The 15,363-nt window shown below is 40.7% G+C and overlaps 1 protein-coding gene across 1 annotated transcript in view; it reads left to right on the forward strand.

The window, feature by feature from the left end:
* The window catches only part of PBRM1 (polybromo 1), a gene marked incomplete at both ends in the record, with an annotated part of 166,621 nt that extends 154,233 nt beyond the window's left edge, over positions 1-12,388 (forward strand). The window contains 5 exons of the mRNA XM_080715199.1: positions 576-740; positions 4,729-4,884; positions 10,213-10,283; positions 10,398-10,614; positions 12,216-12,388. Of these exons, the coding sequence (XP_080571325.1) occupies positions 576-740; positions 4,729-4,884; positions 10,213-10,283; positions 10,398-10,614; positions 12,216-12,388 (782 nt within the window). The remainder of the gene's footprint in view (positions 1-575; positions 741-4,728; positions 4,885-10,212; positions 10,284-10,397; positions 10,615-12,215) is intronic.
* Positions 12,389-15,363: the final 2,975 nt, after the last annotated feature.

Below are 15,363 nucleotides of genomic sequence, written 5' to 3' on the forward strand. Positions count from 1 at the left end.
CTTTTCTTAAAATCTGTGGAAAAGGCAGTAAGCTACTTTTCCCTTACAGAGTTAATTTTCTTCAGCTGCTAAACCTATGACCCTAATGATAAGAGTCCTCAAATCTCAGTAAAATTGGGTACAAGGAATCAGGAAAATATAGTAAGTAACAATTGTGCCAAAAATTATAATGGGCCATGGAATTGCTTCATGTTGAAATTATAAGTAATCTATAATGCTATTAATACTAAAAATAATGGTAGCGCCTCTCATCTTCAGGGTGCCTCATGAGATTAACCACGGTGGTTATGCTGGTGATTTGTTTAAATAAAACCTGTGCTTTCTGAATGTGTGTTGCAGTCTTAACATTCTTGAAATCTTTGCAGACCAGTTCTCAAGATGGGATAGGAAAGCTGGATTCTAGGTTACCAAGTGAAATCGGCCCGACTCCTCCTGTGTTGAGACTAGTCATCTACTGTTCCTTCCATTGAGACAGAACTGTTGCCTGTGTTTTTACTAGTCCTGTTGAATGCAATGGATGGTATTTTGAATTCCTGGGTTAAAAACAGAATTGAAAATCTGAAATGCCTTTACAGAGCGGGCAGCTAAAGTTGCTGAGCAGCAGGAGAGAGAGCGAGCAGCACAGCAACAGCAGCCGAGTGCTTCTCCCCGAGCAGGCACCCCTGTGGGGGCTCTCATGGGGGTGGTGCCACCACCAACACCAATGGGGATGCTCAATCAGCAGTTGACACCTGTTGCAGGTAAAAACAGGAGCTAAGACCATTTTTTTCCACTTTTAAGAAATTCCTTCATTTTTTTTTTTTCTCCAAGAGGAGTAGGCCAGTTTGTAGCCTTTTCTCATGACAGATTCAAAGTTTGAAGTCATCCATGTTGTCCTCTATTGCCTTTCCTATATGGGCAGTGCTTCCCCTCTCGCCCAGAAATGGGCCCTGGGCCCAACCCTGGAAGCTGGTAGGGAGCATCTCTTCCTTGGCTGCCGGTATGGTCTGGTGATGTTCTCACCCCAGACTGCTCTTGATAGAGCACTGCAGCAGAGAATGTAAATAGACCCTGAATTCTGTTCTAGAAAAATGCCCAAGAGAAAACACAAAACCACTCTCTAGATTGTGTTGATTTTCTGTCTCATATCAGTATTCAGTTTGGCTTGGTTCTGCTGCAGCCATCCTTAAAAGACTGACCATTTAAAAGGATTTTTGACAATAACTTGTAAATCCTTTCTTGGTCACCAATGTTGCATGACTGCTAAATAGAATACAAAGTCCTTATTCAATTCATTGTGCCCACTCTGTAATGCTTTTCTATTTAATTACATTAAACTGCATTTTCTGTTAGTATCCCAGTCACATACTTACACAAAAAAGAAAATGATGAATGTGGTTTGCTTGTGTGTGTTGTCTCTGGTTCTGGTAGCCATAGCAAATTTGACTATTGTTGCATTGACTATCTTGTCTGACATGTCTCCAGTGAGAAGCCTGCTGACCACTTCTCGGGCCCCTCCTTTGTGATCTCTCCAAGTTTGGTGAGGTCTGTATCTGCCACCTGTGTTTCTTCTTAGGCAAGTAGTCTGACCTCTTTTACAGAGAGCCCCAGACAGTGTTTGTTGTTCAAGGCAGGTTTGTTGGGATGCTCTTTTTGTTTTTGCCTTTTTTTGTTTTTGCTTTTTAAGAAAGAGTAGTGTAGGATAACTTTTCCATTGTCTCTCCTAACTTGTGATGGCAAGTTCTCAAATGCACTGTCGCTGAACTTAGCAGTTCACTCGCCAAAGCACATCTGAATCATGGCTTTCTATACTTTCAGTGTAACTGCCGTTGATCTAACACATCTCATAATCGCCTGCTCTATTCCATGGCCCATTTTTGGTTAATGGGGTTCCAGAGGTTTTTAGAAATCAGGCCTTGAACATAGGGAATTTGAAAGTTAGAATTCCCTTATTGACATCCTGTTTTGTTCTATTTGATGTGTTATAGTGTGGCACTATGCCCTTGACTACAAATCCAAGGACATATTAACAAAATGAATACAAACAGCTAAAAATATTTTAAAAACAGCAGCTGCAGCATTTTAGCTCCCTGTTGGGGAATAATATCACAGGGTTCTGTGGGTAAGGAATGTGGGCCCTCTAGAAAGCCCCTACTCCATTATTAAGGGTGTGCTGCCCAGACTTCTGGGTCATGAGAGTAAAGGGCAAGCATTCTCTATGGTAACCAGGCTTGGTCCACAGTGGGAATTTTTCAGCTAAGAGGATGTTTTTTCATGGGCTTACAGGTTGCTTAGGGCCTGGGTCTTAGCCTTGTTGGTGTCTGAAACCAGCTTTGCTTACAAGCATTGAAGCTCATTTGAACACATGTGACTGGGATAATAAATGCCAAAGTACAGTTTAATGAAGACAAAAGTTATGTCTTTCATTTCTTAATTTAATCTTCAACCACAGCCTGTGAAAGGCTGCGTTCAGATGGGCTTTTGTAATTGAAAGCAAAGCCTCCTAACATTCTTTAATTTTTCATGTATATAACCCTAAAAGCTTTATCTGGTGGTGTGGTTAAAAGGCAGTTTGTTAGCATTGGATTTCCTCATGTTGAGATGATGGTGTCTGTTCAAAAGTAGTTTTACTCTCTTAACTCTCCAAATGGAACTCATCCTGTTTCATATATACAAATATTTCAAATTTGTTTTATTGGTTTGTGTAAGTTTTTCAGTCAGTTTAGATATGACTAAGGATGCAGGGTGACTCAAGCTCAGAATTCTCAGTAATGTCATAAGCTTTAAAAGACTAAACTTTTATAAATAAATACCTTTCAAATAATTCCTCAGGAAAAGCCAAAGAGAAATTTTCAGAATCTTGGAGTTTTTCACTGTTTCCGAGAGTTCCTCTACAAAGGTTTTTTTTTTTTTTTTTAAATGAAACTTGGCACTGGTCCTTTTATTTTCCCTTTGCAAGAAGCTGTGACCAAAAGTGACTGCACTTAAGGGGGAGGTTTGCATTTTTGTTCATCTCGATCATTAGAAATACCAGAAAAGTCAAGTTGTTTATCTTGTTTAAAAACAAAGTGTCAGGCCGGGCGTGGTGGCGCACGCTTGTAATCCCCGCGCTTGGGAGGCTGAGACAGGAGGATCGCGCTGGTTTGGAGCCAGCCTTGCTGGCTTAAGTGACCCTGTTTCCAAATTTAAAAAAAAAATAGGTCTGAGAGTGTAGCCCAGAGGTAGAAGGGCTTCCAGGAACCCCAGTACCACCAAAAAAACAAACAAAAAAAAAGTGTCAGGCTGGGCATGGTGGTGCACGCTTGTAATCCCAGCATTCGGGAGGCAGAGACCGGAGGATCACGGTTTGTAGACAGCCTCAGCTACTTAGTGAAGCCCTTTGCAACTCAGTGAGACCCTGTTCCAAAAATTTAAAAATTAGGGCTAGGGGTGTCACTCAGAGGTAGAAGCCCCCTGGGTTTCATCCTCAGTACCAAAAAAAAAAAAAAAAAAAAAAATGCCAGGAGCCAGGCATGGTGGCACACGCTTATAATCCCAGCATTTGGGAGGCTAAGACAGGAGGATTGTGGTTCTTGGACAGCCTCAGGTACTTAATGAGGCCCTTTGCAACTCAGTGAGACTCTGTTTCAAAATCAAGAATAAAAAATGGGGCTGGGGGGTGTGTCTTGGAGGTACAATGCCCCTGGGTTCTATACCCAGTACCAAAAAAAAAAAAAAAAAGCCTTGTGATTTTGAAGTTCTTTTGGTAGGTGAGTTAACATTTTGGAATTATTTTCTTTTTACTCTTTTGCCAAAAATATTTGTTGCTGAAACTCTTCCCTAGCCAATAGAAGGTACTTTGTTACATGGTGGTGAGCTTGGAGAATAAAGGGGTAAAAGCCTCTGCTCCCAGAGACTCTATACCTTGATTAGAACACCCCCTGTTAACTGAAGGGTCATGTGAAGACAGTTGTAAGCTTGAAGACAGTAATGATAATTGGCATTTTCTCATATCAACAGAGCCTGGTTCTCCAGCTGTTCCTCCTGAAGTTCTGCATATAGGTTTCTGAGTAACCTGGGCTATGTTTGGCTTGGGAAGATTTAGATTTTATGCTTATTTTAACATGTTTTGAGATCTAAAGATGAAATGTCACTCATTGTAATGGCTCTTAGAAGCTGTTCTCCAGCTCAAACCCTAACATAATCCATTCTTACCAGCAGTGGTAGAGCTAGCAGGAAGAAGCAGATGTAGAAGTTTTGAAAAATTCTTGCCCACAACCTGGAGAACCATGCTTTGTGATCAAGACTGTGCACCTCATTTCCCTCCATTAAGATTTCCCCTCCTGTGTACCCATTATAGCCATATGATCATAAGGGGAGTGGATGGTGGGTATGTGCTGTTCAGTTAGAGTTGCATTCAGCTGAGCTGGTCACTCTTCTTGAACAGTTTGTGGTAATTCAGAATTTGGGAAGGCTGTTATTAGAACTCCTTTCATTATTATTTAAGTGAAAACATATAGCATATTTATCCTAGCAAAATTTACTATAAACAGTAATGTACTAAGTACTAATTCATCTAGAAATGTTGGGTTTTGTATTTGCAGCTTTTTATTTTGTTCATTATTGCAACAAAATAACTGCACTAATTACAGTTACATCATGCAATACTAAGGGTGCTTTATTCATTAGTAGTGCATGTGGGAGGTTGTTTTTACTTAGCTCATGTTGCATGTTAATGATGCATGTCTGAAATTTGTTGTGTCCTTCAAGGCATGATGGGTGGCTATCCGCCAGGCCTTCCACCTTTGCAGGGCCCAGTTGATGGCCTTGTTAGCATGGGCAGCATGCAGCCACTTCACCCTGGGGGGCCTCCACCCCACCATCTTCCACCAGGTGTGCCTGGCCTCCCGGGCATCGCACCACCCGGTAAGAAATTCATCCTCATTCACTCATTAATCTCATCTTTATATTCTCTTTTTCCTTCCTCAGCCAGTTATTCCAGGAGGCACCTGTGGCCAGGCCTCCCTCACTGAGAATTTCAGAGCTGTGAACATCAAGGCCTTGTTCTGTGTATTAAGCAGGTGGCTGAGCACCTGTACCCTTGTGTACCTGGCTGCCTGGCAGCAGCACAAGATGCATGGCAGAAGCCAGACTCAGCAGACCAAGGGTCAGGAAACATACTCAAACAATATGACATGTGCAGAAAGCCAGAAGGCCATGCTCTCTTATCAGTGAATGAAGTTTCCCAGATTAATAGCTCAGAGTCATATATAAAAGAAGTATGTTTTGTTTCCGAATGCATTTCATCATTGGGTACAAATCTTATCTCACAGGATCTTCTGTAGAATCCCTGTTCTATCTCCTCCTCCTCATGCAGCTCCTTTAAGGGGATTGTAGAGTTGCTAATGTAAACACTCCAAAAATCCTTCACTCAATCTGTCTTGGAAACAAAAAGGAGGGAGGAAATGAATTTGCATTGAATTAGTTTTATGTATCTGATTTCCTTAAGAACATGACACAATTTTTTTTCCCCAGTACTGGGGGTGGAACCTAGGGACTTTTCTACCTCCAGACTATACTCTCAGACATATTTTTATATTTTATTCAGAAACAGGGTCTCACTAAGTTGCTGAGAGCCTCACTAAGTTGCCGAGAGCCTCACCAAGTAGCTGAGGCTGGCTTTGAACCTGTGTGATCCTCCTGTCTCAGCCTCCCAAGCACGGGGATTAGAAGTGTGAGCCACCACGCCCGGCTGACAATATTTTTAAGAACAGCGTAGCCCACCCTAATAGATACCACCTTATCAACAGAAACTCAATTCTTTCATGTTGAAATATATAAATAGAGTCTAGAAATATATTCAGTTTCACTTTATAATGAATTAACCAGCTGAAAGACTGTGTGTGTATATGTGTTTGTTTTACTGGGGATTGAACCCAGGGATAGTCTACCTTCCAGGAACACCTCTAGCCCTCTTTATTTTTTTTCTTTTTTATTTTGAAACAGGGTCTTGCCAAAGTGCTGAGGCTGGCCTCAAAAATACAATTCTTTCTCTGCCTCTCAAGTACTGGGGTTACAGGTGTTCTGCACCACCATGTCCAGCCAGAAAGATTATTTTAAGGAAAACTTAAAGGAATTTTTCTGGTTCTCATATTAATTGCCATCATATGGGGGGGGGGGAATTTACCTGTTGGCTATAATCCAGTTGGAGGGAATGTGACCTTTAGATGACTTGGAATAACATTTTCTCCATTATCTAAAACATCAACTAAAGGCCAAACCCAGATGAAATGTGGATAGAAACTTGTCAGGTTTGTTTATACCAGTGTTGAACCTACTGACCATAGGGTTTATAGGGTTCCAAGCAATGCTTAAAAGGGTAGACCCAATTGTGTATTGGTGGCCTAACACAGCCCAATGCACCCAGCCACATTCCTTGTGAGTGCTGCTTAGAGAATGGCCGTAACTCCACCAAAGCATTTTTTCCATATATTCCCAGAAGAAGAAATATTTGTGGAGATTGGTGTTTTATTCTGGAAATGACGGCCTATTGTGTGAATTTTGTGCAGCAGTAGTCAGTCCTAAAATAGGTGTGCCTATTTGGCAAGTGGACTTGGCCCTAATTCTGTGCCCTCTCACCTTGAAACAGGGTATTTCTTGAAAGGAAGGGAGGGGGGCAGGCGGGCAGGATGGATGGATGGATAGATGGATGGATGGATGGATGGATGGATGGATGGATTTCTCTTGAGTCAGACCAAATTGGAGTTGAAACCTTCCCAATCAGTGCTGGTTTCTCAAAAGAGTCCTGTCTAAAGCCAGTACCTCCCTCCCCCACCCTTCTTCAGATTCAGAGTTGACTATGAAGGAAGTAAAATACTCCTGGTTATAGTCAGGGAGACAGGGAAGAACCCTCCTGGCACATACACACACATGTTTGATCAGGCTTTGAGGAGCCCGGTATTGAGCAGCTCCTGTAGTGACCCAGATCACATTTGCATTGTTTGCCTGTGGCCACTTAAAAGAGGAATCAGAGGGGTTTGCTGACTTATTTGTGCTGCCCTGCAAAGCAATGATAGCAGTTTAGGGAGTCCTATTTGCAGAGTTAAAAGTAGGTAAGCTACTGTAGGGAGGTGATGTGTTGCTGGAGCAACAGTTTACCTGCCACAACTAATTTGATAATCATCAGGATCCTACTGTGGTGATCCAGGTACATTTGTGAGTACTTGGAATATAAAATCTTTATTATTTATTTATTTATTTATTTATTTATTTTTGGTGGTACTGGGGTTTCTGGAAGCCCTTCTACCTCCGGGCTACACTCCCAGACCTATTTTATATTTTATTTGGAAATAGGGTCTCTTAAGCCAGCGAGGCGAGGCTGGCTCCGAACCAACGTGATCCTCCTGTCTCTGCCTCCCAAGCGCGGGGATTACAGGCATGCGCCACCACGCCCGGCAATCTTTATTATTTAAATAGAAGATTGTTAGCTGGACATGATGGCACATACCTGTAATCCCAGTTCCTGGGAGGCTGAGACCGGAGAATTGTAGGTTCAAACCAACCTCAGAAACTAAGCAAGGTTCTTAGCAACTTAGCAAGATCCTATTTCAAAATAAAAAGGGCTGGGGGTGTAGCTCAGAGGTAGAATGCCTCCAGGTTCAATCCCCAGCACCACAAAAATAAATAAAAGATTGTTTTCACTTTTTTTTCCTCTTAACAAATAAGAGGATGCCTGATACTTTATAGAGGTGGCATTTAAAACTATGTACTTTAAGCCGGGCATGAGGATTGCATAGGTTCGAAGCCAGCCTCAGCTACTCAGTGAGGCTCTCAGCAACTTAGTGAGACCATGTTTCCAAATTAATTATAAAAAGGTCTGGGAATACAGCCCGGAGGTAGAAAAGGCCCCGAGTTCCACCCCAAGTACCACAAAAAAACAAAAGAATAGAGATTCTTTAGCCAGGAGGACCACGGTTTGCAGGCAGCCTCAGCTACTTAGTGAAGCCCTTTGCAACTCAGTGAGACCCTGCTTCAAAATAAAAAGTAAAAAATAGGGCTAGGGGTGTTGCTCAGAGGTAGAATGCCCCTGGGTTCCATCCCAGTACCACACAACAAAACAACTCTATACTTTATAGAAGTGGCATTTAAAACTCTGAACCTTTTAATAATGAATTGCTTCTGCCAGGTCAAAATACCAGCTTTACAGCCAGGAGTGGTGTCATACGCTTGTAATCCCAGTATTTGGGAGGCTGAGACGGATCGCAGATTCCAAGCCAGCTTCAGCTACTTAGTGAGGCCCTCCACAACTTATGAGACCCTGTTTCAAAATAAAGAATAAAAAGCCGGGTGTGGTGGCGCACGCTTGTAATCCCAGCATTTGGAAGGCTGAGACTGGAGGATTGTGGTTCGCGGACAGCCTCAGCTACTTAGTGAGGCCCTCTGCAACTCAGTGAGACTCGGTTTCAAAATAAAGAATAAAAAATGGCAGGAGGTGTCATTCGGAGGTCAAATGCCCCTGGGTTTCATCTCCAGACCTGCAAAAAATTAAAAAGAAAAATTAAAAATAGGGCTGGGGGTGTAACTCAGACGTATAATGCCTCTGAGTTCAATTCCCTGTACCCCCAAAAAACTAGCTTTATTTTTTGATGGTGAAGGAGGGAGTACTGGAGATAGAACCCAGAGACATTCTGCCTCCGAGCTAACAATTCTGGCCTTTTTTTAAAATTATTTTTAATTTGAACAGTATCTTGCTAAGTTACTGAGGGTCTTGTTAAGTTGCTGTGATTCTCCTATGCCAGTCCTACCAAGTACCAGGATTATAGGTGTGCACCAATAAAACCAGCAGTAGCAGCATTTTTAATCCAGGGGAACTGTAGACTCTGAAGTTCTTTGATTTTTCTACATAGCTTGAAGAACTTGTTTTAGCTTTAAAGAACAGTTCTAGCCAGTGTGGTGGTGCAGGCCTGTAATCCCAGTACTTGAGAGGCTAAGACAGGAGAATCGCAGGTCGAAGGCAACTTGGGCCCAACTTGGGCCCTCTGCAACTTAGTGAGACCCTATTTCAAAATAAAAAATAAAATAGGTCTGGGAATATAGCTCAGAATATAGCCTGTGAATGCAATCATCAGTACCACAAAAAAAAAAAAAAGAAAAAAGAAAAGAAAAAGAACAGTTACACCATGGTTTTGGATGTGGCTTGTTAGTTGTTAATTAACTGGGTCTCTTGCCTATTTCTGTTTTACCTAAATAGCAAATGGATAACACCCCTGCCCCAAGAAAAATCACCTCAAGCACTAAATTTAGGATTTATCGTTATTATCAGCTAGTACCTGTGAGAAACAACACTTGCTCATGAAAATTCACCAAAGGAAGTTTACTACATTATTTCCAGAGACAAAGTACAAATACCCTAGGGCTATTAAGTTCTGTTTCTTTGTCATTTTGCATCTGAAGCAATAGACACAAGGCTATTCTACTTCCACATTACTATTTTCAGAGTACTCCTCTGTCCAATGAAAGTATTCTTACTCTGTCAACATTAGGACACCATTTAGAACCAGGTACTGTTGGCCTGTAAGGAGACAGCAAAGCACCACCTCCAGCCTTCCCAGAGCTCAGTTAACTGAGCATTTCCACAGCCTCTTCCTTTGTGCCCCTGCTATCTTAGCACAGTGCTTACTGCTGAGCCTGATTCCAGTGCTATTCCCAGTGAAATTTAATACAGCCTCCAACTGCAGGAGAATGTGTTGTTCAGAAGAAAAGTACTATAGCTCACCTAGGAAGATACTAGAATTTTATACAGCATTCAAATCATTTCTAAGCTTTGATTGATATACATCTGACAAATTCTACTAGCATTGTGCTTTAATTTCTTAGAAGCAATTCTATTTGAATTCTGTTTTTTTGGTTCCTATCCACACTCAAGGGCAGAGGTGCACAAATGGGTATCATAAATAGCATCATTTGCCGAATGTGGTGGCGCATGCTTGTAATCCCAGTACTTGGGAGGCTGAGACAAGAGGATCACAGGTTTATGGCCAGCCTCAGCTACTTAGTGAGGCCCTCCGCAACTTAGTGAGCTCCCTATTTCAAAATAAACAAAAAATCAGGCTGGGGTGTGGCTCAAAAGTATAATACCCGTGGGTTCATTCCCCAGCACCACAGGAAAAAAAAAAGGCATTATTTATCAGACAATAGTTTTTCAGTCATCTCAACCCAGAGCCTCTAATTGTGCCATTATATTCTGAATTATAGGTGTGATGAACCAGGGAGTGGCCCCTATGGTAGGGACTCCAGCACCAGGTGGAAGTTCATACGGACAACAGGTGAGCCCCCCCAAGTTTGATTTTCCTAGGACTTAACAGAATTGTAGTCATCTTCCTTCTCAGATCATGTGAGAATATCTTTTTGCCTTACCACGTGGTCACATGCTCTTTCAGGTGGGAGTTTTGGGGCCTCCAGGGCAACAGGCACCACCTCCATATCCTGGCCCACATCCAGCTGGTCCCCCTGTCATACAGCAGCCAACAACACCCATGTTTGTGGCTCCTCCACCGAAGACTCAACGACTTCTCCACTCAGAGGCCTACCTGAAATACATTGAAGGACTCAGTGCTGAGTCCAACAGCATTAGCAAGTGGGACCAAACCCTTGCAGGTAAGAAGAGACCTTCTAACTAACCCTTTGTGTCAGGTGTGGTAGCACTCTCTTGTAATCCCAGCATCTGGGAGGCTAAGAAAGGAGGATCACAGTTTGAGGACAGCTTTAGCTATTACTTAGTGAGGCCCTTTGCAACTCAGTGAGACCCTGTTTCAAAATAAAGAATAAAAAATAGGGCTGGGGGTATAGCTTAGAGGTAGAATGTCCACTCGGGTTCCATCCCCAGTACATCAAAAAAAAAAAAAAAGAAAGAAAGAAAAAAAAAGGCTGGGGTTGTAGCTCGGAGATAGAATGTCCCTGGGTTCCATCCCCAGTGCCATAAAAATAAATAAATAGCCCGGTGTGGTGGCCACGCTTGTAATCCCAGCATTTGGGAGGCTGAGACCGGAGGATAGTGGTTTTGCAGCCTCAGCTACTTAGTGAGACCCTGTTTCAAAGTAAAGAATAAAAAATGGGGCAAGGGTATAGCTTGGAGGTCGAATGCCCCTGGGTTCCAGACCCACAAAAATAAAATAAAACAATAAATAAATAAATAAATAAATAAATAAATAAATAAATAAATAAATAAGCAAGCCTTTGTGCCAAGCATGGTGACAACACATTTGTAATCCCTAGTACTTGGGAAGCTAGGACAGGAGGATCCAAGGACAGCTTCAACAAGTAGTAAGACTCTCATTACCTAGCAAGACACTTTCAAAATAAAAATAAAACAGGGCTGAGGGTATAGCTTGGAAGTAGAATGCCCCTGGTTTCAATCCCCAGTACCACACAAAATAAAATAAAATAAACATTACTACTAGCCAGGCATGGTGGCACATGCTTGTGATCCAGCATTTGGGAGGCTGAGATTAGGATTGCAGGTTCGCAGCCAGCCCTAGCAATTTAGTGAGGCTCTCAGCAATTTAGCCTTCTACCTCCAGGCTGTACTCCCAGACCTATTTTATATTTTATTTGGAAACAGGATCTCACTACGTTGCTGAGAGCCTTATTAAGTAGCTGAAGCTGGCTTCAAACCTGTGAGATCCTCCTGTCTCAGCCTCCCAAATAATGGGATTACAAGCGTGTACCACTATACCTGGCTCTATTTTTATTTTTTGAAACAGGTTCTCACTAAGTTGCTAAGGGCCTCAATAAGTTGCTGAGGCTGGTTTCAAACCCATGATCCTCTTGTCTCTACCTCCCAAATACTGGGGTTACAGGCATGTGTCACCAAACCTGGCTTATTCTTCATTTTTAATCCAAATTTGATCATTTCAATTTTTTTTAAGAGTAGGAGGGCCACCAATACACATGATCCTAATACTTGGGAAGCTGAGACAAGAGGATTACAGGTTGAAGACTAGCCTCAGAAAACTTAGACTCTCAGCAACCTAGTGAGACCCTGTTTCAGAATAAAAAATTTAAGAAGGACTGGGGGTATATATAGCTCAAGTAGAAAAAAAGAGGAGATACGTTTTTCTCATCTTTACATATTTACCTCTTTAGGCATTTTTGTAAATACTAAATATCTTTGGCTTAATATTAGCCCTTAGAACCAAGAGACATTTTGTCACCTTAAAATTCCAATTTCTGTTCTCTGTCTGCGCTTTAATTTTCAGCTCGAAGACGTGATGTCCATTTGTCAAAAGAACAGGAGAGCCGCCTCCCCTCTCACTGGCTTAAGAGTAAAGGGGCTCACACCACCATGGCAGACGCCCTCTGGCGCCTACGAGATTTGATGCTTCGAGATACCCTCAACATTCGCCAAGCATACAACCTAGAAAGCATTTAATCACATCATTACATTTCTTTTATAGAAGCATAAAGAGTTGTGGAACAGTAGCCATTTTAGTTACTGGGGGGGGGGGGGGAACAAAGGATGGTAATTTTTATTGCATTTTACTGTACATCACAAGGCCATTTTTATATAAGGACACTTTTAATAAGCTATTTCAATTTGATTTTGTTATATTAAGTTGACTTTATCAAATACACAGATTTTTTTGCATATGTTTCCTTTGTTTAAAACCAGTTTCATAATTGGTTGTATATGTAGATTTGGAGTTTTATCTTTTTACTTGTTGCCATGGAACTGAAACCATCCATGGTTTGTCTTGGCTTGGGGTGTTTTTTTTTTTTTATAAAAGAATGCAAACAAAATGAAAAAAAAAACCAAGTTTACAGAGTAGTTTAAGTTGGCATTGAAATGTGAAGTTGGTTCTAGTTTACATCTTAGAGAGGGAAGTGTGTATGTATATGTTTCATGTGCCTGCATATCTTAATCCACTTTCCAAAAAAGCTATTTGTTACAGTTAAAATGAAGTGGCTTTTTTTTTTTTTTTGAAAGGTTGTTTATAGATGTGTGACAGCCACAGCACATTTGGTCTCTTAACTCCAGAGGCTCACTAGAGAAATCTGTAGTCAATGCTGTGCATTCATCTGCAGCTAGTGTACTAGTGTACCTCCTGGGTATCTGGCGGGAATACAGTTTTTTCTTGTGCTGTGTGATTTTTGCAGAACATGTGCTCCTCAATTATACTTAGTCTTGGCAGGTAAGTTTAAGGGTACTTTTTAATCTGTTTTTAATAAATCACAGTAGATTACTTGAAAAACATTGAAGTTCATCTTGAAGAGAAGAAACCATTGAAGTGTCTATCCATGGAGGTGATTTATTTTTAACCATAACACATAACCTAACATAAGGAAGTAAGTAATGGGATAGGAACTGAGTCGTGAGCATTATTGTAAAAGGGTATATTGCCTTCAAATGCAAATATATTTTATAGTCTTATTTCTTTACTATCAGTTATGGCATTTGTTTCTTCTAAGTTTCAGGGTTGTAATTCTCAACCAAAAGTTTAATACTTCCTAAAACAGGTTTTTAAATTTAGCTTGTGCTTTTGAATTACAGGAGAAGAGAATCAAAATTTAAGAAAATGTTCACTAAAGAAACATTATGGATCCCAAACACTTGGGTTTGGTGACCCTATCTTTATTATATGGCCCTGGAATAAACATTGGGAGGCAGTATAGGATGTTCAGGTGGTAGGAAACTATAAGCATGGAACATTATTTGACTTGGCTGTATCTTTTTGAAACCTGTTTACTGTCACAGGTGGTTACATTGTAGTGGAGCTTCCACTGCTCTTCCTAAATCGAGAGTGACTTGGCAGAGGGTGACTTTTTCCTTTTAATCTGCTATGAATCATTTCTCAGATGCTTAATTACTATACTTAATAAATCATGAGAGCAAAAGTGTATTATGGAAAAAAGTCTCTTGTATCTAGGTATTTTAAATACAGGAGGCCCTTGTAACTAATTACCATTAGTCAACCACTGGATCTCAGTTTGCATCAAATATTTTAAATAATTTTGAATTTAAAAAAATATATTGCAGTAATATTTCAGTACCTTATTATGAAACTGAATCAGATAAAAATAATCTCCAATTCCTAGTTATAAATCATCATGGACTGTGTAATGCAATCAGATTCTTTTCTTTTTAGACATCTTTGAATTACACCAAAGAACTTGAAACTTAATTTTGGTTAAATTATTTATTTATTTCATACATTCATTTTATTTCCCTTTTTAAAGGTCTGGATGAGACTTTTCTTGGGGAGCCTTTAAAATTTTCACCATGGGCCTTGGGGCACTAAAAGCCAAAGTGCTCCTCCTCCAGGCTCCTTCCCAGTACTTCAGGTGCTGTAGGAACCAAGAGCTAGCCAGGGGTTCCCTCAGGTAGTGCAGAGCCAGCCCAGGGTGCTGCTAAGGTAGGCCCTAATTAAGTTAGAAAAAGGAGAAAAAAAAAACTATTTATTTTAAATCATGTTTTTCTATATACTAACTTGGGAGAATGTCAGATAATATTTAGGTTATAAGATTTGAGTGAGCCATCTTCCAAAAAAAATTTTTTTTTAAAGTGTTGACTTAAGAAAGTACAAGTAAACTATACATCTTTTTTTCTTCATGCGTTTTAGGAACTGTAGCAATGTGGCTTAGAAAGTATAATGGCCTAAATATTTTCAAAATGTCTGTGAAGAATTTTGTTTATATGGGGGAGGGTATAGGTTTAAAATAGAATGTTTGTCAGCTGATTTTAAAGTCCATTAATTGATTTGTTTTTTAGCTCACCTTCCCCTTCCAATGAGGAAGAATTGAGGGAGGACACTTATTTGTGTAAAATCCCCAAATTGGTGGTATTGAATTTTTTTCAGCTTCGGTGTTTCCAGACCTGATTAAAATTGTTTATTCTAATTTCTGTATCATATCATCTTCTGAGGTTTAAGTGGTAACTAGTCTTATATCGTGTATGTATCATATGTTTGTTCATCTAAAGCTTTTTAATCCAAATAAAAATGGAGTTTGCAAAGTGATTTGGAATAACCAGTTTTGGTGGTTGTATTAAAGCTGTATCAGATGTTAGTTTCAAGCACACTGAAGAAAAGCAATCCTCCAAGCCTTGGTTTCATGCTGACAAGGATATGACTGCTGTGTGTGTGTGTGTGTGTGTGTGTGTGTGTGTGTGTGTGTGTGTGTGTCAGAGAGACAGAGACAGACTGGGGATGGAAACCAGAAGCATGCTACACCCCCAGACCTAATTTTTATTCTTTATTTTGTTTTTGTTTTGTTTTGTTTTGGTGGTACTGGTGGTAGAACACAGAGGCTCTCTACCTCTGGGCTGTACTCCCAAACCCATTTATATTTTTTTGGAAACAGGGTCTCACTAAGTTGCTGAAAGCCTCACTAAGTAGCTGAGGCTGGCTT

Source organism: Muscardinus avellanarius (assembly GCF_963383645.1).
Source record: "Muscardinus avellanarius genome assembly, chromosome: 18".
Lineage (NCBI taxonomy): Eukaryota > Metazoa > Chordata > Mammalia > Rodentia > Gliridae > Muscardinus > Muscardinus avellanarius.